Below are 26,314 nucleotides of genomic sequence, written 5' to 3' on the forward strand. Positions count from 1 at the left end.
AACATCAAACATCACCCAGTTGTGTATTTATTTATATAGGCATTATAGTAGATTCAGGGACCACATTAAATCAGATTCCGTGGGCAAGATTTTACGAAATCTCGATTTTCCACATTCTTGTTTGCTGTCGCTTTGGTCTTTAACTCCGACGATGGTGTAGTTACTGGAGAGCTGTTTGCACTAGGAAAAGATAATTTTGAGGTTTCCCGACGCCTTTCACATCGCAGCACTGCAGCCGTTAGACGCGTCCCTATCACGCCTGCGGTTATCAGAATTAGCATACCAATGTCCCAGAAAGAAGAGATCAAGTATGTATATTTTTGCTGTATCCAAACATATCTGAGCATTTTCTGTCCTATCTTCAGCTGGTTTTTGTTTATAATTCTGTCTAACATAATGCTATCGGTTACTTTGTTTTGATAGTTTTATATATTCCACACATAATACAGTCTGTAATGGTTTCTGATGCTTTAGCTTTGTTTAATGCTGTTTTTGGGACATGTTGAAACACTTTCTTGACTACCGCTTTTAACTGTTACACATACATTTTATTTATCTCATCAAAGAAAATAAGGTCTGTACCGTCAGCTCACATACGTACATGATCTCCCTGATTTCTGCCAACTGTGCTGTGACTACTAGACGAGATACTACCTACCTTCATCACGAATATTCCCTGTGTGCCAACTCCAACAGAGAGTGTTTACTGCGTACGCTCTGTGAATCATACTGGTAAATGTAAATGTCGTGTGACTAGGGCCTCCCGTCGGATAAACCGTTCACCGGGTGCAAGTCTTTCGATGTGACGCCACTTCGGCGACTTGTGGGTCGATGGGGATGAAATGATGATGATTAGGACAACACAACACCCAGTCCCTGAGCGGAGAAGAACTCCGACCCAGCCGGGAATTGAACCCGGGCCCTTAGGATTGACATTCTGTCGCGCTGACCACTCAGCTACCGGGGACGGACATCATTCTGGTAATCTCCCGGTGTAAGTCGCCAATCCCAAAACAAACCATCAAACAGTCTCTCCGAAAAATTTGCTATCTAATAACGATTAAATATTGTCCAGGTGCAAGTACTGGCACTACTCCCCACTTCAGGTAAAAGTAAAGCTGTACGCTTTACTTGCCGCAAAGGATTACTGAGTGATTAACGGTAAAGGGGCCAGAGAGGTAGTTTTGACGTTGTGCTTGATAATGGAGGCAAGACAGGGTAAAATCAGGATACCTCAATAGGATTTGTTGACCAAGAAAGTGAATTCGTGCAAGACGAAATTAACAGAAATATAGCTTTGAGTGTAGAGAAAGGCGGGTAATATACAATACGAATGGAATACCAAGAGAGAGAAATACTCGGATTAAAAGCGTCGTAAGGCAAGGGTGTAGTCTTCCTCTCCCACTCTTCAACCTATAGATCGAACAAACAATGTCGTAAATTTAAAAAAAAGTTCAGAATTTCGATTTTAATTAAGGCTGAGAAGATATCAATGATAATATTGGCATTCTCAGTGAAACTGAAGAACAATTTCAATACCTAGAGAGACTTATATACACAGTATATGAACTGAGAGTAAAGCGTGGAAGGATGAGAATAATGACGAGAAGTAGAAATGAGATTAGCGATAAACCTAACATCAACAAGCATAATGACCACATACTAGAATACATAAGGAGCAGAGCAGAAAGGTCAAGAGAGCATTCCTCGCTAAAAGAAGGCTGATAGAGGGTCAAAGAAATTTTAAAAAATATGACCTAGAACGCAATCGAAGAAAGATGCTTAGTAAATCGTGAAAATCTGTTTAGGATATTTCAGTAACAGATTTACATCCAGAAACCTGGTGATACTCCCCTTCCCGTGCAATTATTCAGTAGATTATAGAAAACAAATTACACCTCATACCTAAGGATACAAGACCTTTTCCTTCCAACTTTACATCCATAAAAGTAAAGAGAGTGAGAGGAGAATATATCATCACACATTATTTTCTGCCATGCATCTTACATTGACTTTTGTAGTACTTAATATGCATTTCGCCAGCCATGGTAGTATACTTCAAATAACAAAGGGATTCGGTCGTATTGATTCAGGGAAACTACAGAAAGCCTAAAACATGATAAGCTTGGGATTTGCAGCAAGGATCAGAAGTTGAATTTCCTTATTTTGGATGAGGTGAAATAAATAAAATTTCATAATATCGGTATTACGCCTCACATTAACTAACCTTTTTTCTTGAAATACGGATATAATAACTGCTAGACATGGACCCAACAAGAAAGAAAATTTCGAACATAGCTTCCCGTTGGCGTCGAGTCATAATAGACTGAACATTAGCTCATCTAAACAAGGACGGGGAAGAGAATCGCAAATCTAATACAATATAGTAACGACTTTCACCCAGGAATAATGACAAAAATGAGCTATTGTGTGACGTAACATATTCAAAGATTTTGTAAAGTCGCTAAGTCGTTAAAAGAAAGTCTATGAGGTTTTTCTACGAGGATTTTAAAATATTAATCACTAATCAAAGGATAATGAAATGAACACCCATGTATTATCACCCAGGTGCAATAAGAAGGAATTGCAGAAGTTTACCTCATGAATGAACTACCGTCAGTTACACGGCCCATTGAATTGATATCTTCCATTTCCGGTGAAGTATTCAAGGAGTTGAATATTCAGTGCTGGTTAAAACTTTGTACCCGACCGAGCAGCCTTGCTCCCAGTTTTAACTTATAATGAATATGCAACGGTGCGATTACTTTTCCAGACGTATAAAAGACTGCAATTCATTAACAAACTTGAGACAGTGTGAAAACCAGCATATTAGCAATATCCTATCCACCGTGCACTGTACAGTGTTTTGCGGAGTATAAACGTAAATGACGAAGAAAAAAATGGTTCAAATGGCACTGAGCACTATGGAACTTAACTTCTAAGGTCATCAGTCCCCTAGAACTACTTAAACCTAACTAACCTAAGGACATCACACACATCCATGCCCGAGGCAGGATTCGAACCTGCGACCGTAGCGGTCACGCGGTTCCAGACTGTAGCGCCTTTAACCGCTTGGCCACACCGGCCGGCAGATGACGAAGATCCGTATATTCCAGGTAGTAGTAAGAAGATGTGTGTAGCGTTTGGAATGAAAGGAGAGAGACAGTGATAGCTGAAGATCTAAATTCGTCACTGAAGTGTGGTCGGATGATTCAACTAAAAAAGCAATTTCTCCGAAAGGCAGATACCGTATTTGGTTCCTTGTTGGGCACCGCGTAAGCCTGTTATTAATATTCCACTTGCTGTGGAGCTCAGTAGTCTCTACCCTCAACTGTTGTCAACTTCATTGGTTGCTGACATAGTGGACAGGGTTTCGACTCTCGGTGAATACATCAGGTTTGGAAAGGTATCGAAAGATGTCCATTCAGCCTCCAGAAACCAACCGAGAAACTGTTGCCACGAGGACAGTGCTGCATCAGTGTGACTGCCGTGGGAAATTAATTTTATTTACTTATGTTCTCAAGTGACCCGTTCTAATTCCTTTCAGTTGACTCTCTGACTATAAGAAGAGTCAGATGATTAGTACTGCTCCCTGGAATTAGCTTCGTAAATTTGAGTTCTTGCGTAGGAGATCCATCTAACTTTCTGCTTTTCTTATCTAATCTTCCCCCTTATTTATTTCTGTATCAAAAGTAAGCTTCAGATCCTTTCTTTTTACGACAGTGTGCTACAAGTCATTTGATGTGGAGATAGGATCTGTAGCTTAATGAAATATGTGATCTCTCAGCTTTTCTCTGCGACATTTAGTAATAGCACTCTTCTAGGTGTTCTACGTAGTTGTTTTCTCCGTTTTATGCACGAAATGGAAACAACAACTCGAAAGAACATCTGTAAGTATATCACTAGTCAATCATGGTTAATAGGAATTCAACGTCAATGAGACTATTTGAATAATTGTACCTTCTCATTCATTAACCATCTATCACTGAGACGTTTAATAACTTGTTACAAGTATATTTCGTCCTTTTTCATCCAATGGCAGGCAGAAATTCAATTAAATGAACTGCCTTCTTTCCCGTGAGTAAGAAGACAGTTGATAGAGAACAGAACCTGCGATAACTGTTTCGAATTTGATCACTGACCAGAATGAAAGTTACGTTTTATTTGCGTAAATGTTAAATTACTGTTCAAATAGGATGTTATTCTGAGACCAGCACGGTACAATTACCGCCTATGGCTGTACGGCCTTCAGGAAAAAAAAAAAAAACTGTCTGGCAGGGAGAAGCGTCCCACGCAGAATGCACTCAAAAGACTAAGGAACTCATGACGCCTATCGACTGTTTCACGAAACTTTCTAAGGGTTCATAACAGCGGCCAGATGACACAATGGGTACCTTTGCACAAATTACAACACTGAGAACCAGAAGGGTCCAAAGCACAGACACATATTTTGAGAAAAACAGATGTTTACAAAAATTAAATTTGGCGACATAAACACCAGTCTCATAGGCCTGAACTGCTGTTTTAAGGCATAATATCCTTTATTTTCTATGAAAAAATAATGTACCCATATTAATTAATATTTACGATTTCATTTTTTAACTGTAATTCACAAATTTTCCTATAGAGGCTGGAGACAAAACTACCTTTTGACGGTTGTAAAGTATGTAATTATTGTGGAACTAGAATCAGAACAAAAAGAACAGACAGACTACTAAATGCATCACATACACACTTATTACCTGTTCCAACGTGGTACTCGTTATCATCATTTTCATTAAGCACATTCCGTGGATTGATTTTCGGATAAAACTGTCGATATTTCCCAGATTACGAAGTACTACTACTACGTATATCAGGTAGACACTAAATTATGTTGGTGAAGCTAAATTAACAGTTGAGAAGTACAAAGCATCAATATTATGCTTTGTGCTTTGGTCCCATAAGGAAGTGAATACCGTAGAAATCGGTGAGGCAGCTTTTCGTGAATGTTCATATAAACAATATGGATATGGAAAATATGGTTCACCATTATATCAACAGATACCAGGAGCATGAATAAATGCTACAATCTCAAAACCGACCACAGTGTGCTTTAAGCCCTTTTAGTTCTTAGCATGTCAATTTATTAAACAGTAGCTACATGTGTATCATAGCTGCAAGCTCAGAATGTTACGCGCCAGATTTCAAATGTGCGATATGTGTATCACAATAAGTTTCTGGACTATATTATCCCATCATCAAGGAAACAGCTCAATACATTGCAATATTACTCACATTGAGAATCATGAAATGAAGAATGAGATTTTCACTCTGCAGCGGAGTGTGCGCTGATATGAAACTTCCTGGCAGATTAAAACTGTGTGCCGGACCGAGACTCGAACTCGGGACCTTTGCCTTCCGCGGGCAAGTGCTCTAACAACTGAACTACCCAAGCACGACTCACGCCCCCTCCTCACAGCTTTACTTCTGCCAGTATCTCGTCTCCTACCTTCCAAACTTTACAGAAGCTCTCCTGCGAAACTTGCAGAACTGCGTGCTTGGGTAGCTCAGTTGGTAGAGCACTTGCCCGCGAAAGGCAAAGTTCCCGAGGTCGAGTCTCGGTGCGGCACACAGTTTTAATCTGCCAGGAAGTTTCATGAAATGAAGAGTCAGGACAGTGAAATGAAGTTTTTGGAGCAAACGGGAAGACTTGTAAACGTGATGGAATATTTCGTTTGACATGCGTTTCCGCGGAACGAATTCCAGCGTTCAGGACGGACGTTTCTCACGTTACCGTAAGGAGTTAATATGTCCTTTAGAATGTTATCATCAACTTCCGGCGGGAGGTTGAACACTCGAACATTGGTATATTCGATTTCAGCATCTGCGAGTGATACCATACTAACGGAATTATCTCGATGCTTGAACGGGACTTGAGAACCATGTCACGACAGTAATCTTTCAAGGTGAAGGGGATCCATAAATTTCACGTAAAACACGTATTCGTCTGTATCAAAATAAGCGGTAAGGGCCTGATCGGAGTTCTCATAAATTTATCGACAAGCCAATCGTGGATTTCTAGAGCCCCCCGGTGCACGTGTCGCGTTGTTTTATCTAGAGTAAAGCTCATAGTACCTTTTCGTGGAATACACGCGGAAACCATGGTAGCCATAGCGGAGCGGCCGACACCGCTGCAAGTAGACGAACACAAGCAGACAGTGAGGCGGAGCGGAGGCGCTACGATTCACTCGGCAGACAGAACGATAACGAGGAGAAGTTCACACAAGCGACGCTGCGGCAAGTGAAATAAACGAGAACCTTCCCGCCCGGAGCTCGAAGCGGAACTTACGACTAGGCCAACCGGGCACAGTGGTCACCGCAACCGCACGGACAACCCTAGTACCCCTTCGTAGTGCCCCTTGCCTATTATCCTCCTCGCTCACGACCACTGACCGTCTTCGGCCTGACTAATGTGGTGTCTGTTCTTGAGAAACAGCCACCAACTTAGCTTAGCTTTAACGTTTCCCTTTGATCACTCTATATGGATGCATACATGCAAACATAAACGCAGTATTTGTTTTAGGATTTGCTAGAACTAGACGTATTCTTCAAAGATCTTACGATAGACAGTAGCATCGCTGAGGGGTGTGATGTATGCTTTACAGAATAGTTTTATCTTTGGTAGGTGATGGCAGGGGAGGGAGGACTCGAACCTCCGAAGGGGGGGGAGCCGCACGAACTGTGGCAAGACCCCTTAGAGCACGCGGCTTTAGTTTACGACTGAGCATTGTGAGAATATTATGCGCCAACATTAGGTGTTCAAGGAAGAGCTTTATGTTTGACAATATTTGTTGCTATCCTTTTACTTTTTACGTTCCTAATGGGATAGAAACATCAGTAAGATCTGGTTTCGCAGGATAGAGCGGATCAGGTTATGGTTGTAGAGGGGACCACAATCACTGTTAGTTGCACAAAACACACAAACCTTTATTTTCCTAAGAAACACTTAATTACACATTGCCTTAAAAGGATCAAATTAAAACAATACGGCTGAAGGCCTAATTAAGAAAACTTGCGATACCTCCTGGGCTGAAGGCCCAAAACCACACCAAAAACAAGAACGGCTGAAGGCCTGAACACAAGTTGTAAAAATTGCTTTAAAGAATACAGACGGCTGAAATTATTATCTTAAAAGCATTTCACGCGAAAGCTCGGCTGAAGGCCACACAATGGACATTGAAGAACTCAGGGCTTAAGGCCTGGATAACAAGAATTTCATATAGAACAGATTTTCAAAATTTAGTTTTTAACAAATCAATCTTCAAATTTTTATTTAAGTCGGCTGAACGCTTTATTTTAAAATTAAAACAAACTAAATTAAAAGACGGCTGAAGGCTTCGCACAGTACATCAGACTAAAATGAAAATCACAATCTGAAACCATCAGAACAGTGGTGTTCAGAAGTGTTCCAGGGGTCGGCCTGAGGAGGTAGCTCTTACGTAAGGTGAGGTGAGACAGGCAGCCAAGAGTAAGGTTAAATAATCGGATGGCAACCCGACCCAGGGACGGCTGAAGGGCCGACCAACAACCTAATCAATTCCCTTCCGCCCGACGAACGGTACGCCAACGGAAAATATCAGCTGAGGACGAAGATACCAGCAGCACTATGTCTTCAAAATTGGCGTCTTAAAGCAGCCAAGGCACAATAACCACTCTTTAAAAAAATATGAACAGCAACTAAAAGGCTGTCGAACTACACACCATGCCGGACAGCATCAACACGGCGAGGAAAAACACACTGCCGGAAAACTACGCAAACGACCAGACCAGGTAATTGGGGCATTAACGGCCACAAGGCAGAAAATACCGCTGGTACACTTCACTGATAAGTAACAAACAATTTAATAGTTCAAGACAATACAGGAAGACGACTCCAACACACCATATGTTGATGCTAGCCGGAACGGCCCAGGAAGCAACAACCGGCAATGAACGAAGAGATGTCACAGCAGTTGAGGTTTCATAACAGGTTAACTGAACACTCAACTTCAGTGTCCAGGTTCGGTGGGCAACGAACTTTGTAGCCTTCGCAGCTAGCACCTCACAATCCGATCGCGCGTGCACGCCACAAGCGGTCTCGGCCTGACCGCGCGCCATGGAGACTACCTCGCTGCTCTGTCCCAACCGACCGACTACTTGCAGCATGCAGACAGCATTAAAATAGCTGCTCAGTGAAAACCGCACAACCTACACGCGGTTCCACGAAAACACTTCCACAAACAGCTCAAACAATACTAAAACCACGGACTGTGGAACAACAAGGACAAATCGCAAGAACCCAGAAGCGGTCGGCGACCAAATACCCGTCGTCCAATGAGACGACCGACCGAACGACCGACCAAGGTGGGCGAGTCATGGCTGTCCGGACCTCACTGCTGCTCCGTCCCGACACACGACGACCCGGAAATACTAGCGGTCGCTCCAAAGATAGTACGACAGTCCTCTTATCGATAAGCGCCGCTCGTGCCACTCACAGGCAGGCAAGCCAGCAACTTAGTGACGCCAGTAAATCTAATAAGAAACGGGACCGGCAGTACCGCAAAGACAAGATGTTAAGCAATAAACGGCACTAACACGAGCCGCGCACGGCTCAATCAGGGTATGGTATAATGCAGGACAATATAATTACATGGTTTTCAGTGTATGTAGTATTGCGATCTACGATTTGTTTCCTTACTTTATACCACTTTATAACGTAATAACGTAGTCCCAAAACATGTTCTGGTTATTATATCACACATTTAACAACTGACGCGTAACATTGTCAGTACTGATTCATGAACCAGTTGTACGTTGCTTGACAATACATATACATGCTTAGAATTTAGGAGCTTAGCCACAGTCTTCCCACGTGGTATTGCTTCAGTTTATCCTGGTGTACAGCTGTCTATCCAAAGTACTGTCTGTTTTTTAAATTCATCTGTCTTTCGACTGGTTTGGAGTCCTACATCGCTTCCTATCTTCTGCACTACTTTTCATCTCTACAGGGTGTCCCCGAAATGTTGCGACGAAATTCGAGGAGTTGTAGAGGGTGTCTTGAGGAACAAATGGAGGATAGGAATACGTGTCCAGAAATGTCATCCAACGAAACTACAGAACGTCGAAGTCATAGAAGCCTATGCCTGCCACTAGGGCACCCCATCGGCAGCAAAATCACGTTGTACACTGACGAAATGCAAGAGGAACGCCTCGCAATGTTATTTCTTATTCAGTGATCGCAACTGATTGCCATGATCGCCATTGGAGAGGATGGAGCTAGCTGCTGCGTAGACAGGCCTTGTCTCCAATGAATGCAATGTTCTGTTGCCTTGGCGGATGACTGTTTCGGACACGGGTTTCCATCTGTAGTTTATTTTTCTCCTGTATTTTAGAGGGTTCCAGGAGAAAAATAAACTGCGGGTGGATACTCGTGTCGGAAACCGCCACCAACCGAAGCAGCAGAGCATCGTATTCATAGGGAACAAAGCCGTTCTAAGTAGCAGCTAGCTCCACCTTCTCCACTGAAGGTCGTGGCAATCAGTCGATCAGTGAATAAACAAACAACATTGAGAGACTTTCTGCCTACCGTCCTTCAGCGTGCAAAGTCACGTTTGCTGCCGGCGCCTATAACATCGGCGCGCTCTAGCGTCGTTGAACGACGTTTCCCAACACGGGTTTCTACCCGCAACTTATTCCTCAAGATACCATCTACAACCCCTCGAAGTCTGTTTCAACGTATCTAGAACAACAAGTTTATAATTTCTATGTACTAGGACGCATGTTCTAGTATCTGTCTGCACCTACATTACTTTTTTCCATTTCTAATTCCTTCCAGCGCAAAATTAATTTTAGCGGCCTGCGTGGCAAATGTTCCATTAACGTGACCATTCAACTGGTAAGGCTTTCCCATAGATTTAATATAGGGCCTATTTGTTTTTTCAAAATGGTTCAAATGGCTCTGAGCACTATGGGACTTAACATCTGAGGTCATCAGTCCCCTAGAACTTAGAACTACTTAAACCTAACTAACATAAGGATATCACACTCATCCATGCCCGAGGCAGGATTCGAACCTGCGACCGTAGCGGTCGCGCGGTTCCCGACTGTAGCACCTAGCCACTGCGGCCGGCTGTTTTTTCAGTACCTCCTTGTTTCGTATACCGTCTCTCTACTTTACTACCTTCTTCGATAGTACCTCATCTGATAGGATCAAATTCTCCCCAATTTCTGATCGTTTGAAGTGGCGTAGTGATGAAGGTAAGGGTCTCGTACTGGGGAGGACGGTGGATTCAAATACTCGCCACACACTGAGATCAGATTTTCGTGGCTTCCCTGAACCACTTCAGGTCACTGCATGGATAGATCCTTTGAAAAGTATACGCCGATTTCCTTTCACATCCTTCACACATCTCAGTTTATGCACAGTCTCTAGTTACAATGACGTTGAAAGGACGTTAAAGCCAAATCTTCCGTCTTTCTAATTTATACTTCTCAAATTTTCGCTTGGTATATATTTCAGTTCCACACAATGATATGCTCCAGAACTTTCTTCAGGTATGCCACATCCACTTGACGAATCCACCCCTGCAAGGGGAGAGTGTTTGTCAAACCAGGAACATAAGAATACAACCCTGTGAAAATGGCTGTTGTCATCTTGGAAGACGGGAGGGTCCACAGCATATCCATATCAAAATGTAGAGGGACAATGCTTAATTACAGATAATGTAGTGGTGAACATCGTGGTTTATTTTCATGGCAATGAATGGTCGCAAGTCACGGTGCGAAAACTGCCCCAAAACATCACAGAACCACCTGCGGCCTGATCCACAACTTCCACTCTTCAGTGTGGCATCATTGCACGCCAGTCAACTACTGCCCAGGTACTGTGTTGTTTGTCCAATTAAAGACGTCCAACTCTACATGCCGCTGAGAGCAATGACCTTTTGCGAAGTACCTCGTTCCGAAAGTCCATGGCATGCAGTTCCATTCACAACGTTGGTTCGCTGGAAACTTGTTGCATTCTTTCAGTCGTGGATCCTTGCGGTGGGAGAGGGGAGAAAGTAAGAAACTGAGACCTCCCCATTAGAACCCTACTGTGGATCCGTGTCTGCATTCAATGACTGCAGCAATTTCTGTTGGGTTGGAAAAAACATTGTCATTGGCAAGGTGTGACATCCGTCACTAGTCACTGTCGGTTAGGGTGTTTTAACAACGGCTGTTCTTAACATGTGTTACATGACTGTGAGTGGTCCACCATTCCTTGTAGACAATCCACAATGATACACCAACCAACCTCTTCATCTCAGAAGAACAGTTACACCCAATGTCCTCAATTATTTGGTGCATATATCCTAATCTCTGTTTTCACCTACAGTTTTTACCTTCTACAGCTCCCTCTAGTACCATCCAAGTTACTGCCTAATGTCTAACACATGTACATGTCCTATTACCTCGTCGACCTATCTTACAGCGCAAATTACGTATAACTGAGTGGCACATACACAGAATTTCATTGTAAAGAGGCACTGTCCTGAATTAGGTCAGCAGTGGAGTGCCACACAACCGTCTGGTATCAGTTCTACGCGACTTAGAGCGATCCAAAGCATTCGCTGTGAGCAGCAATTCCTTGTCATGTTTGAAACCGATTGTATCTGGTAATGTATGACAATTGTCTCTGGTCCATGTCAGATAAAGTCTTCTTACTAGCATTGCTCCTACGCCGTATTACGTTGCTGCGAGAGATATACCATTACTGTCTTGATACATCAACAAATCGGTGGACTGCACTCACGATCTGATCACAGGAGAGTCCAAACACGATAACTACTAACTGCAATCCTGTCACTTCTCCATGTAGAGCCTTCTTACTGCGGTGTTCCTCATAACCGACTGGCATATAAACTATCTGATCAAAAGTATCCGGACACCGCTATGTGATGCGGAATTGGCGACTATATGTCACGAGAGGCAGACTCAGCAGGGTAACTGGAGGCGGGAGCCATTGTCTTATTATCAGAGAAGCAGTAACAGTAAAATGGGTTGTTCACGAGGGCTCGGTGATCTCGAACGTAGTGACTGGATGTCACCGGAGTAACAAATCCATCAGGGTCATTTCAGATGTTCTATAGCTGCCCAAGTCGACTGCTAGCGATGTGAGTGTGCAGTGGAAGTGGGGAGGAAACACCACAGCTAAACCTAGACGAGGCAGACATCATGTACTGACGGACAGGACCTCCAAGCCTAGCAGATGGTGGTTGAAAGAAATCGCACGAAATGAGTGGAAGGGATCACTCGTGTGTTCCAAAGTAGTACCAGTAGTCCAGCTAGCACAATGAATGTGAGAGTTAAATGGAATGGAGTACGACGGTCGTGCAGCTTCTGTCAAGCCACAAATTTCTGTAATTAGTGCTAAGCAAAACATGGGGTGATGTAAAGAATGACGCCATTGGGCAGTGTATCACTGGAAAGGGGTGATTTGAAGTGAGGAATCACGCTACATACTTTGGAAATCCAATGAAAGGGTTTGTAGAATGCCTACCATCATGCGTAATTCCAACAGAGAAGTACAGAAGAGGTGATGTTACAATATGGGGCTGTTTATCGTGCTTGGGGTGTCGTTCCCTCATTGCACTTAGGAAAACGCTATATGCAGAAGTATATGAAGACATTTTGTGGAACTTTAGGCTGCATTCAGCACAGGAAGTTTTCGGAGACTATAATTGAGTGTTTCAGCATGACAGCAAACCCTGTTGTGCGGCAGTATCTGTGAGGTAATGGTTTGTGAATAACAATATTCCAGATATGGACTAGGCTGCCCAGTGTCCCGACCTGAACCCAATGGAACTCATTTGGGAAGTGTTAAAAGATCGACTTCGCTCCGGAATCCAACATCACTACCACCTCTGGTTTCAGCACTTGAAGAAGAACAGACTGTCATTCCCTCACTGACATTCATGCACCTCACTGGAAATGTCCCCAGCAGAATTGCAGCTATCATAAATTAAAGGGTGGCCATATCCCATGAGTAATAAAGAGACACACACACACACACACACACACACACACAAACACACACACACACACACACACACACACACACACAGCCCACAGCCTGCCCACCAGCCCTTCGCATGATCTCCGTCACAATTTCACGCAATCCCTCCCTCCCCCAATCACTCCATCCAAAAAATTATGTCATGTGTAGCGCTGCCCTGCCAGCCGACCGACAGAAGTTCATCTTTTGTCCCTATAGTCGCTCAGTAAAGTAGGTCGCAAAGTGTGTAGGCTGCACAGGAAATTGGTCGGTCGGTCGGTTGGTGTGTGTGCGCAGTGCCCTTGATGTCCATTACTAGATGCTGGACACTTTTGATCAGAAGATGTACCCACCACTTGGCAGGCATGACATACTTCAGAGCGGTGGAGGGTAACGTGACAGCCTGGCAGAAGTCCTACACAGGTTGTTGTTGTTGTTGTTGTGGTCTCCAGTCCTGAGACTGGTTTGATGCAGCTCTCCATGCTACTCTATCCTGTGCAAGCTTCTTCATCTCCCAATACCTACTGCAACCTACATCCTTCTGAATCTGCTTAGTGTATTCATCTCTTGGTCTCCCTCTACGATTTTTACCCTCCACGCTGCCCTCCAGTGCTAAATTGGTGATCCCTCGATGCCTCAGAACATGTCTTACCAACCGATCCCTTCTTCTAGTCAAGTTGTGCCACAAATTCCTCTTCTCCCCAATTCTATTCAATACCTCCTCATTAGTTATGTGATCTACCCATCTAATCTTCAGCATTTTTCTGTAGCACCACATTTCGAAAGCTTCTATTCTCTTCTTGTCTAAACTGTTTATCGTCCACGTTTCACTTCCACACATGGCTACACTCCGTACAAATACTTTCAGAAACGACTTCCTGACATTCAAATCTATACTCGATGTTAACAAATTTCTCTTCTTCAGAAACGCTTTCCTTGCCATTGCCAGTCTACATTTTATATCCTCTATACTTCGACCATCATCAGTTATTTTGCTCCCCATATAGCAAAACTCCTTTACTACTTTAAGTGTCTCATTTCCTAATCTAATTCCCTCAGCATCACCCGACTTAATTCGACTACATTCCATTATCCTCGTTTTGCTGTTGTTGATGTTCATCTTTTACCCTCCTTTCAAGACACTGTCCATTCCGTTCAACTGCTCTTCCAGGTCCTTTGCTGTCTCTGACAGAATTACAACGTTATCGGCGAACCTCAAAGTTTTTATTTCTTCTCCATGGATTTTAATACCTAATCCGAATTTTTCTTTTGTTTCCTTTACTGCTTGCTCAACATACAGATTGAATAACATCGGGGATAGGCTACAACCCTGTTTCACTCACTTCCCAACCACTGCTTCTCTTTCATACCCCTCGACTCTTATAAGTGTCATCTGCTTTCTGTACAAATTGTAAATAGCCTTTCGCTCCCTGTATTTTACCCCTGCCACCTTCAGAGCTCCAAAGCGACGAGTTGAGTTTTTTTGAGGGGGTGGCTGATATTTTGTCCTGTGAGATTGTCTGTAGTGACGGGTGCCGGGCCGGCCGCGGTGGTCTCGCGGTTCGAGGCGCGCAGTCCGGAACCGCGCGACTGCTACGGTCGCAGGTTCGAATCCTGCCTCGGGCATGGATGTGTGTGAAGTCCTTAGGTTAGTTAGGTTTAAGTAGTTCTAAGTTCTAGGGGACTGATGACCACAGCTGTTAAGTCCCATAGTGCTCAGAGTCATTTTTGAACGGGTGCCGGTGATGTGCCAGCAGGGCCCGACGTGGGAGTGGAGCGGCGAGCTGCCGCACGTGGCGCAGACGATCCTGCACCAGCACGCGATCCAGGGCGACGTGACGGAGCTGCAGCTGGCCGCCGTGCGCTGGACGGCCTACTGCCGGCAGGCGCTGTCTTCGCCGCTGGACACTCGCATCCTGCTGCGCCTGCTGCAGGACCTGGACGCGCGCTGGCCGCACGAGACGCTGTCCCGCGAGGAGGTAAGCGCTAAGCGGCCCGCGGGCGCTCGCATAGCTCGCCGGATACCGGAGGCCTATTTTCACTATCGTATTCACACGTTGTCTCATTCGGCTCTGCTATTCCGATCAAATATCGGTTTTCCGAGCGTCAGTTGTTCTACACCATGGTCGGCCACGTCGTGCAAAATTTCACTTTTGCACAATGTGCTGCTGGCGAGCGCTCCGAGGTTCGGCCTGTCTCGTCACTGTTTGGTACGTCTCGGCTTTGCTCGGTCCCTCTCGGTATAGCGTCACATTTCATACAGCAGAGCGATGCGACACTTCCTTCCAGCATTTGATGAGGCTTCTTTTGATCGACACGGCTTTCTTCAGCTCGCCAGGGTCTTGGTGTAAGCACTGTTTATCCTTCGCTATTTGTTCGTGGTATAAAGGAAGTTGGTCCAGTGGTTATTCGCACAAAAACAGGCAGTCTAGTGATCTATCGTCACAAGATGTGGATGGGAACGAGAACAGAAGGTTGAAATTCTCCATATCCATTATGCAGTCGCAGTAATAGATGAGTGGCAGAAATTTCCTATGGAACATTACACACCACGCAGATAGAATTTAAAGATTTACTTGACGGGCTGGCCGGGGTGGCCGAGCGGTTCTAGGGGCTACAGTCTGGAACCGCGCGACCGCTACGGTCGCAGGTTCGAATCCTGCCTCGGGCATGGATGTGTGTGATGTCCTTAGGTTAGTTAGGTTTAAGTAGTTCTAAGTTCTAGGGGACTGATGGGCTCAGAAGTTAAGTCCCATAGTGCTCACAGCCATTTGAACCATGTTTTTAGTTGACGAGGAAAGAATCAGAAATTACAAAGATTAGCAGACGAGATTCTGTGTTCTGTACATCAAAAAGCACTTTGTTGTAAATTAGCAGACGTAGATGACGTGATGACATTGATGGTTCAAGTAGCAAATTTTCGGAAGTAGCATACATTACTACGCCGTCAGGTATAACTGTTTCAGTGAAACTGTACGAAGAACATGGAGACTAATCCATTTCGCAGAAAAAGTTCCAGGACAGGCTTTTTTTTATTTCTGAGCTTGCAATACCAAAAGGGAACAAATGTTGCTTTCATGTTAACGTGTGTGTACTTGAAATGACCTTGCGCGTGTTTCCGCGAAACTCACTATGTGGCAAGGCTGTGCTTAGCAACACACTGTCTGGATTCTTGGCGCATTAGTTTTGGTGACACAATCGATGCTGATTGTGAGCAAAGAGTGAACAATAAGTTCTGCGTTAAGCTGGGAAAACCCTAGTGAAATGTGGACGATGATTAAGCAACTGCAGCGAGGCCCTTTCAAGAATGCAACTGAAAGAAAAGCTCCATCAAGATATCACATACATACGACGGCCTGTGACAAATGAGCTTACAAGCATAGAAGTTGAAAATTTCCCTGCTTTCTTTCAAGACCTCCAGAAACGTTGGTAACTGTGTAAAAATGCCCAAGAGGGCTACTCCGATGAAAGCTAGGATCATTACTTGGTAAGTACAATTTTCTATATTTTTTTTAATCTGTCCTGTAACATTTCTGACAAAGGGAGTATATTCAGGATGAGTCATGCACGACGTAATACCCCTTTTATTTCGTGAATGATTTTAGATACCGAAGCTAGGTTTTGGGCCAATGATAGCACGCTAAGGGACACGTAATTTGGTGTGTAATACACAATCTTCGCTTTTGTATCGATCGTGATAATGAAGCAAGTATAATTTTTTAAAGAGAATGATATACTTTCTTAACGGCATCCGAAAGCGCGTGGGAAGACGACTGCAGTGATACAATGCTTGTTAATTTTGTAGTAGAAACTCTTTGCAAAAGAATGAGAGAAATATTCTAAAACTGAGTCGTCCGGAATCAGCTATTACGTTGTAAACATGGTCATGCCAGTCTACGTCGTTGTATTAAGCTTTTCGACTGTTTACTTCTCTGTGCCCCAGAACTAACAAAACTGTGTTGTCTGTCGGCAGATCATTTATGCTTCGTAATTTCTTGCATGCTGACATGTACACCAATGTGGAAAAGTTAGACACGCTATTATGAGACGAATGTCAAGAAAATTCTGTGAAAATGGTAATGAAAAACTGCTCGAAGAAACTGTAGTTGTTCCAACAAAAACCTGGAAAAGTACGTACAATTGAAACAGCTTTCCTTAGTCCCATCCGATACGCCAGAACCTAGCATATGCCATAGTCCCACAAAAAAATCGTAGGTGTTTCTAGGTCGTATACAAAATGAGGTTTTATTTTAGTAGGGAAGGCGTGCCTTGCTGCATCGGCATATAACGGCTGAGTCTGGTCTGAGAGCTTGGTGTTATTTCACAGCAATGGCCTACTCTCGCCGCATTGCTTTCCAGTCTTAGTGCATTTCTCGGATTCTCTTGCGAAAGGCTTCAGTGTCAGTAATAAAAGCGCTATATCATCGTAATTGCCTTTCCAAGACCTACTGAATATAGTTAAGAAAAGTATACGTTTCCATTTAAAAAAATCATACTTGTATCAACATCTCGGTTGATGCCTGATATCAGGGCATTATCCATACAAAACAGTGCCCCTCAGCGTACTATCAATTGCACGAAACCTCGTTTCGATATCTGTAACCGTTCAGGAAATAAAAGGGGTGTCTGGCCTTTTGTAACTGAACTACATTATTTCAAAGTACGTTGGTTAAGTCAAGGGGCATGCCTGAAACGATTTTTCGAATTGAAACCCGCTATTGTTAAATTTATGAAAGAAAAATGAAAGGAGGAAAGAAAATTGGAACACCCAGGATGGGCTGAAGACTTTGCATTTTACGTGAATTTGACTGCACACTGCCCACAGTAAGATATTGCAAGGTGAGAAATAATTTATTTATGATATGACGGGGATATGTTTAAAAAAATAGCATTGTGCGGGTGATAAATTATGAAAAAAACACCGTCCATTTCCCTAAACTCACTGGTGTTAAAGAAAACGTGAATTTGAACAAACTTCTGTCGCGTTAAAAGAATTATAGAAATAGTTTTCCAAACATTTCAGCGCACTGCCAGTTGTATATTTCCTTGTGATCTCTTTTAGAGACCGTTTCGCATTTCATTTTAAAGCGCCCCTGGGCAACTGCAGATGGAGCTTATCGATCTGCAACGTATTTCCCGTTTATAAGCCAAATCCTTCTGTGTTGAAACTGTCCCGAAGCTCGACATTCCACGTCCCTATAATGAGATTGCAAACGTGATAACAATGTTTCGATCAACATAAATGCATGAAAGACTGCTTTCGATTCTGAAACTAAATAAGTCACGATTACGTGGCAGCCTGAGTAACAAAAATCAGGAACTGTCTGCATGTGTCCATATGCCGACACTTTTTGTCAGATGTAAATTTCTTACGTCTGCAGTAATGGAAGAACAACTAAATTATACTAAAACTGATTTGTTTGTGATGTTGTTGAGAAAAATGAAATATCAAACAAAGCCAGAAGGTGCATGCAGTGCTTTCGCGGCCCCTCCTCCTTTCCCCCTCGCCCCAGGCAGACAGTGTGGCGTGATATCGGTTGAAGCGTGCACTCGGGCGGGAGAGATTGGCACTTGTGCACGGGCACCGCACACTAGTAGAGATTCTGGCTGTCTGTTTTACACGTATGGTGTCTGTAGATAAGCTGTTCTCATTTCATCAGCACAATATTTAGCTGAGTTTAATTCAGTTTGCTTATTTGCATGTCTAGTGAACTATATATTTGATCTGTCGCTATGATGTGGGTCGAGTAAGTATTGCAGTAATAGTCCACATCCTAAGTGAAAGATATCGCTAAACGTTGGCCATTTACATAATGCTGTGTAGCCTTTTCTTTTTTTTTTTTTTTTTTTTACTTACAGTGATCCATACAGGGTATAAACGGTAATTTTACAGCGTACCAGGATGATGTAGGGGAAATCCAGAATAACAGTTTTTGTAGACCACTTGTGGCCTAACAAGCCGGGAAACAATTTGAAATTGGCCTACGAAAGCTACCTAAGATGCAGTACATGTGCGCTGTACCTGGTTTTGAATATCTTATCATATTTTTAACACCACCGACTTAGTCGATGTTAATTGTTTGTGACTCATTTCCTTTTCTCGATAAAATCGTCCTTGAATGTTAAACACTCCTTGTACTTCCACATACAAACTATAAAATTTACGCTTGCGTAAACTGTACATCAAAATTTTGTGAATTTTACTAGCTTAAAAATAACAATTAATTCGTTTTGTTTCTCTGGCCTTTTACGAAATTAGCGTGCTAATGAGAGTTCAGTTGAGATCGAAATGTAAACGTAAATAGTTTCGCGTGATGCCTAAAAAAGCGTTTTTTTTTTCATTACCCTCACTAGAAACTTAAAATTCCTAACGTTAACGAAATAAATAATTTCAGTAATCTGACCGACTAAGCCAGTTGTGTAAGAAGATATTCGAAATCTATAGCGGTGCGCATGCACTGTAGCTTAAGTGGCTTTTCTAGGCCAATTTCATGTCATTTTTCGGCTTGACACACCACAGGTGTCGTAAATAAAATACATCAGACCCCACCACTCAAGACAACACCGCAGTGGTACGCTGCGAACATCTCGTTTACATCACCTAGAAAACAGATACTTAGGTTTGCGAATGACAGCTGTGACAGCTCCAGCTGAAAGAAATCTCCAAAAAATCTTAGAACTAAGATGAAATGGCCAAATTACACACCAAGGAATTTCTAGGAAAACACTCACATGGAAAGACTTGACCCCAAGGTTGTTGAACAGCATTTACCGTTTACTTTCAAACCAAAAAAAAAATAAATGTTCAAATGTGTGTGAAATCTTATGGGACTTAACTGCTAAGGTCATCAGTCCCTAAGCTTACACACTACTTAACCTAAATTATCCTAAGGACAAACACACCCACCCATGCCCGAGGCAGGACTCGAACCTCCATCAGGATCAGCCGCACAGTCCATGACTGCAGCGCCTTAGACCGCTCGGCTAATCCCGCGCGGCTTCAAACCAAATATAAAATTATCATAAACATTCAGAAAACAACAATTATTTAATTAGAAAAAGATTATTTTGAACTGTCAGTTAATCCAGATTTACTTTACGAATCTCGAGACCATGTAATGTGACTAATTAATAACAACAGAACCATGATTCACAAGCTGGCTAACGCTCAGAATAAACCATACAATAACAATTCTAAAATAAAATAAAATTCATTTGCTGTGGCGAACCAGACCCTTAAGCACAACTAGTGGAGTAAAAAAAAAATCGCCCTTTAGAAAAATTAACTTTATCAAAATTACAATAATAATTAACATTTTATCAATAATATTGCCTTGGAGAAACAATGAGAACAGGGTGATTCAAAATGAATACCACAACTTCGAAAATCTGTATTTAATCAAAGAAACATGATGGAACCTTGAAGAGTACTTAACAAAATTTTTTTCAATAGAAAACAAGTTCACAAATGTTCAGTGTGACTACCCCAGACACTAACGACATCGACCGAGTACTCGAACTCTTTCCATACTCTCTGTAGCGTCTCCAGCCTAACAGTTTGGACAGCTGTAGTTATTCCTTCTTTTAGTTTCTCGATGTTAGCTGGTAGATGTGGTCGAAACACCATACCTTTAACACATCCCGACAGAAAAAATCACAGGGCGTAAGGTCAGGGCTTCTTGGAGGCCAGTGATGACGTGCTCTGTCACGAGCTGCCTGGCGACCGATCCATTGGTGGGGGTATGTTTCGTTCAAACAGGCACGGACAGAGATGTGCCAATGGGTCGGTACCCCACCTTGCTGAAACACAAATTGACGCACTTGTTCTTCGAGTTGAGGGAACAGCCAATTCTGCAACTTTTCCAGATATGTTTGCCCAGTTGCAGCTGCACCTTAGAAGAAAAAAGGTCCAAAATCTTTGTTGACTGAAATGTAACACAAAAAAATTCACTTTAGGTGAATCACGTCCATACTAAGTTGTTTCCCGCGAATTTTCAGTGCCCCATAAACCGACAATGAGCCGAGTGATTTTCCCTGTTGTGTGAAATGTTGCTTAATCGCTGAACACTAGCTTCGAAATGAACCGGTCTTCTATTTCCATTTACTCAAGGACAAACTCGCAGAACTCGATTTTTTACACCTTATTAGCTTCGGAAAGGGTTTGAACCATTTGTAGACGATAAGGTTTCATTACTAACCTTTTCATTGGGACTGCTAAATGGTCGGTTGCGGCATTTTCAGCTCTCTGCTAGCTCGGCTGGTCGATTTTCCTGGACTGCGAGCAAATGCTTCCTGAACGCCGCCAACGTTTTCTTCACTCGTGCGGGGCCGTCCGACCTTTTCCCCTCGCACAAACACCCTTTCTCCGTAAATTGTTTATAGCAACGTACGATACACCATCTATGATGAGGCTGAACACCATACTTGGTTCAAAACTCGCGGTGAACAACTGTCGTCAATTCACTTCTGCTGTACTCGATAACGCAAAATGATATTTTTTTAGCAGTCGCCATCTTAGCACTGACGACAGATGTGAAGGTTACGTGGCCGACAGCGCTGCTAGCAACCACATGAGCAATTACATGAAACTTCAGAGTTTCCTTCAATCGACGACAGAAAGAGCGTAGCTCTCCTTTTCTTCTTTGCAGAGTTCTCGATTTTCAAAGTTGTGGTATTCTTTTCAATCACCCTATATCATTAAGGAAAGACTAGGCCCCCAAAACTATTAATCGAGACAGTAACAGACCATCTGCAAGAACATCAAATAGGACAGTAAGCAACTTCTTGGAACATGAAAAACAAATAAGTTTCAGTCATTACATGAAATATTGAAGACCCAAGGCCAGTATGCAACCACAACTTAAGTTTGCCAGTTAATTGCGTGGACTAGTTGCAACGGGAACAATACACAGACGGAGTCCCTCCGGAATGGTTACACACAAGGTGTGTCGCCCGATGTCTAGGTGTCCCTTTCTGATCGCAAATAAACGGATTGGCGGGCGCGACCCTCTCAGCGACCCAAGCGTGGCTGATTAATGGAAGCAAGGTAGCCCCAAGCAAGAAGTAGATTGACAATTAGGACGGGAGGCAGACCTAGCATACAAAAGCTTGTTAGTCCAGATACAAGAGGAGAAACTCGCATTATCTCCACAGAGGGGTAGGCCAAATAGTAGCTACAATACAAATATTAAATTTTCTTTCGCAGAACCTTGCACTAGGCCACTACACATGGGACTAACAAAAAATTTAAGCAATCGCCCGAAATACCCCTGACTTGCTGCCTTTGAATCTCAATAACACGAACAAGCTGATCTACACGATAAAATGGAATTAGTCTGCTGACTAGACAACACAAGACTTTTACAGAAACCTTAAATATATAATCTGCAGCAAAATATTAGCTAGGTCACAAATTTTCATCACCAATGCCTGCAATGCTGCGCAAGATGCTACAAGTAAAATTCCATAACTGAAATTAAGACAAATTAAGCTTCAGCAGCTTACAGTTTACCACAGTTCCAGTAGAGAGCCCACGAATAAGTAAGAGGTCATATACACCCAGCAGAACAATCGTCCTGTGAAGTAACTCTAGTTTAAACTTAGCAGTCCACATGGGCAATACTAGAATACAAAAAGATTTCCATCGATTTTCAATACAAATAAATGCATGAATACAAACAAATGCACTACAAATAAATAAAATGCAATACGAATAAAAGCAATACAAATAAATGCGTGGATTTAAAACAGATCGCTCATGTGGAAACTTAACGTTATATTAAACACAGTTGGGGCCACAGCAGTCCTTTACAATACACTCCTGGAAATGGAAAAAAGAACACATTGACACCGGTGTGTCAGACCCACCATACTTGCTCCGGACACTGCGAGAGGGCTGTACAAGCAATGATCACACGCACGGCACAGCGGACACACCAGGAACCGCGGTGTTGGCCGTCAAATGGCGCTAGCTGCGCAGCATTTGTGCACCGCCGCCGTCAGTGTCAGCCAGTTTGCCGTGGCATACGGAGCTCCATCGCAGTCTTTAACACTGGTAGCATGCCGCGACAGCGTGGACGTGAACCGTATGTGCAGTTGACGGACTTTGAGCGAGGGCGTATAGTGGGCATGCGGGAGGCCGGGTGGACGTACCGCCGAATTGCTCAACACGTGGGGCGTGAGGTCTCCACAGTACATCGATGTTGTCGCCAGTGGTCGGCGGAAGGTGCACGTGCCCGTCGACCTGGGACCGGACCGCAGCGACGCACGGATGCACGCCAAGACCGTAGGATCCTACGCAGTGCCGTAGGGGACCGCACCGCCACTTCCCAGCAAATTAGGGACACTGTTGCTTCTGGGGTATCGGCGAGGACCATTCCCAACCGTCTCCATGAAGCTGGGCTACGGTCCCGCACACCGTTAGGCCGTCTTCCGCTCACGCCCCAACATCGTGCAGCCCGCCTCCAGTGGTGTCGCGACAGGCGTGAATGGAGGGACGAATGGAGACGTGTCGTCTTCAGCGATGAGAGTCGCTTCTGCCTTGGTGCCAATGATGGTCGTATGCGTGTTTGGCGCCGTGCAGGTGAGCGCCACAATCAGGACTGCATACGACCGAGGCACACAGGGCCAAAACCCGGCATCATGGTTTGGGGAGCGATCTCCTACACTGGCCGTACACCACTGGTGATCGTCGAGGGGACACTGAATAGTGCACGGTACATCCAAACCGTCATCGAACCCATCGTTCTACCATTCCTAGACCGGCAAGGGAACTTGCTGTTCCAACAGGACAATGCACGTCCGCATGTATCCCGTGCCACCCAACGTGCTCTAGAAGGTGTAAGTCAACTACCCTGGCCAGCAAGATCTCCGGATCTGTCCCCCATTGAGCATGTTTGGGACTGGATGAAGCGTCGTCGCACGCGGTCTGCACGTCCAGCACGAACGCTGGTCCAACTGAGACGCCAGGTGGAAATGGCATGGCAAGCCGTTCCACAGGACTACATCCAGCATCTCTACGATCGTCTCCATGGGAGAATAGCAGCCTGCATTGCTGCGAAAGGTGGATATACACTGTACTAGTGCCGACATTGTGCATGCTCTGTTGCCTGTGTCTATGTGCCTGTGGTCTGTCAGTGTGATCATGTGATTTATCTGACCCCAGGAATGTGTCAATAAAGTTTCCCCTTCCTGGGACAATGAATTCACGGTGTTCTTATTTCAATTTCCAGGAGTGTATAATCTCAAGATATTTCTCAGGCATGCTGGCGATGAAAATGCAGAAGGAAGCAATTACAATGCTTGGATCTAGAGTTCAGAACAATAATACCTTCACTTCCAGAATATCCGCTTCATTCTCCATAAATATGACTTTAGTGGACAAACGGAAGGCGCAATGCACCAGCCCGCGGAGTTATCACCAGCGTGCGACCCGTCCAATAGTGCGCACTTCCTCGTGAACTGTCTCGCCAAGCTCGGCGCACTCGCTTGACTGCCACTAGGCCAACTCTCTGTCACTCACTTAGCTTCCAGCTCCCAGCCTCTGAGCACCACATCGCCACACTTCGTGGCAGCTTACCGAAGATACACGAGCTGCCACGGCTCAAGCGCGCTATAGTCGACAATGGGTCTGTAACCTTCGCCCCTAGGTTTGGGAGCAAGAAACATGGGTGAGGCATGCGGAGATGTTGATAGTCTGATGACCCCTTCTTGTAAAAGTTTATCGATAATCTTTTTCATCTCCTCCGTCTCACATGGTGATAATCTACAAGGTGGATGGCAAAGAGGAATTCGATTATGTAGTCGAAGCTGATGTTAAAGACGATTAGTTATACCTAAATTGTCAGTAAAAATGTCAGAAAATTCGTCCAGTAATTGCAACAAGCATTTAGCTTCTTCCATTTTTAAATGAGAAACGTCAAAATCAGTCTCACTACCTTGAACGTGATTAGCCCCAAAACTACAAGGATAACAAACGTGGTACTTTTGGTTTAGAACCTGTGTTCTAGGGGTAGCGTCTCTGATTAGTAATCAAAAAGTCCTCCGTCCCAGGTTCGTAACCTGCCTCTGCTTAAATTTTGATTAATAATCACCACTGGCGGCCGAAGACTTCAGGCATAAGAATTCACCCTCGTTCTACCAACGGCCTGGTCAAAGAGGGCGAAGGAGCAGACAGAAGTTCAGGGCACTCTTGTCCTTGGGGTGCGAAACTACCCCTAAAGGTGGAAGAATAAGCAACAATCAACGGCATGAGGATACAGAAGGCGATGGACACGAATGCATTAAAGACACATAACGTGTACCATAGGACATGTAGCCAGTAATTGAAAAAGTGTGATGATGATCTCTCCATTGGCCAAAGGCTCTGGAATAGTCCCCCATTCGGATCTCTGGCAGAGGACTGACGAAGGGGCAGTGACCATGAGAAAAAGAGTGAATAATCAACGAAAGGATACTGTTCTACAAGTCGGCGCGTGGAATTTCAGAAGCTTAAATGTGGCAGAGAAGCTAGAAAATCTGAAAAGGGAAATGAAAAGGTATAATCTAGATATAGTAGGGGTCACTGAAGTGAAATGAAAAGAAGACAAGGATGCCTGGTCAGATGAGTCTAGGGTAATATCAACAGCAGCAGAAAATGGTACAGCAGGAGTAGGGTTCATTATGAATAGGAAGGTAGGACAGAGAGTGTGTTATTGTGAATAGTTCAGTGATGTGGTTGTTCTTATCAGAATCGTCAGTATGCAAGCTAGCCTGTGGTGGCGGCAGTTCTTCATCTGCCTAACGACTAAAAAGTCGTAACCACCAAACCCAAGAGGTGCCGCGCAAGGTTCAAATGGCTCTGAGCACTATGGGACTTAACAGCTATGGTCATCAGTCCCCTAGAACATAGAACTACTTAAACCTAACCAACCTAAGGACATCACACAACACCCAGTCATCACGAGGCAGAGAAGCCGCGCAAGGAAATCAGACATTCGATAAATAGTGGCCCCTGTGTGGATCACCCCTGAGTGGCTGAAATAAAATTAATCTAATTCCTTATAACAAAAGAAATATCATCGTAGGGGATGAGAATGGGTGTCATTGAAAAATTAGTAACAAGGACCTACGGTATCACAAAGAGATTTATTAACTAATAGCAAGATCAAGAGAGAACAAACATATAAACAGAAACTTCAGCTGTATAACATTTCGTTAACAGGAACTCAGGTTGATTGGCAATAGACTTGGGGAACCTAACTGTAATTTACATGTAAATGA

The 26,314-nt window shown here is 43.8% G+C and overlaps 1 protein-coding gene across 1 annotated transcript in view; it reads left to right on the plus strand.

Annotated features, from left to right (window-relative positions):
* LOC124606222 (BAI1-associated protein 3) overlaps positions 1 to 26,314 on the plus strand; it is a 514,351-nt gene that overhangs the window by 189,005 nt on the left and 299,032 nt on the right. The window contains exon 8 of the mRNA XM_047138196.1: positions 14,812 to 15,033. Within this exon, the coding sequence (XP_046994152.1) occupies positions 14,812 to 15,033 (222 nt within the window). The remainder of the gene's footprint in view (positions 1 to 14,811; positions 15,034 to 26,314) is intronic.

The sequence above is a fragment of the Schistocerca americana genome, chromosome 3 (assembly GCF_021461395.2).
Source record: "Schistocerca americana isolate TAMUIC-IGC-003095 chromosome 3, iqSchAmer2.1, whole genome shotgun sequence".
NCBI classification, from domain to species: Eukaryota; Metazoa; Arthropoda; class Insecta; order Orthoptera; family Acrididae; genus Schistocerca; species Schistocerca americana.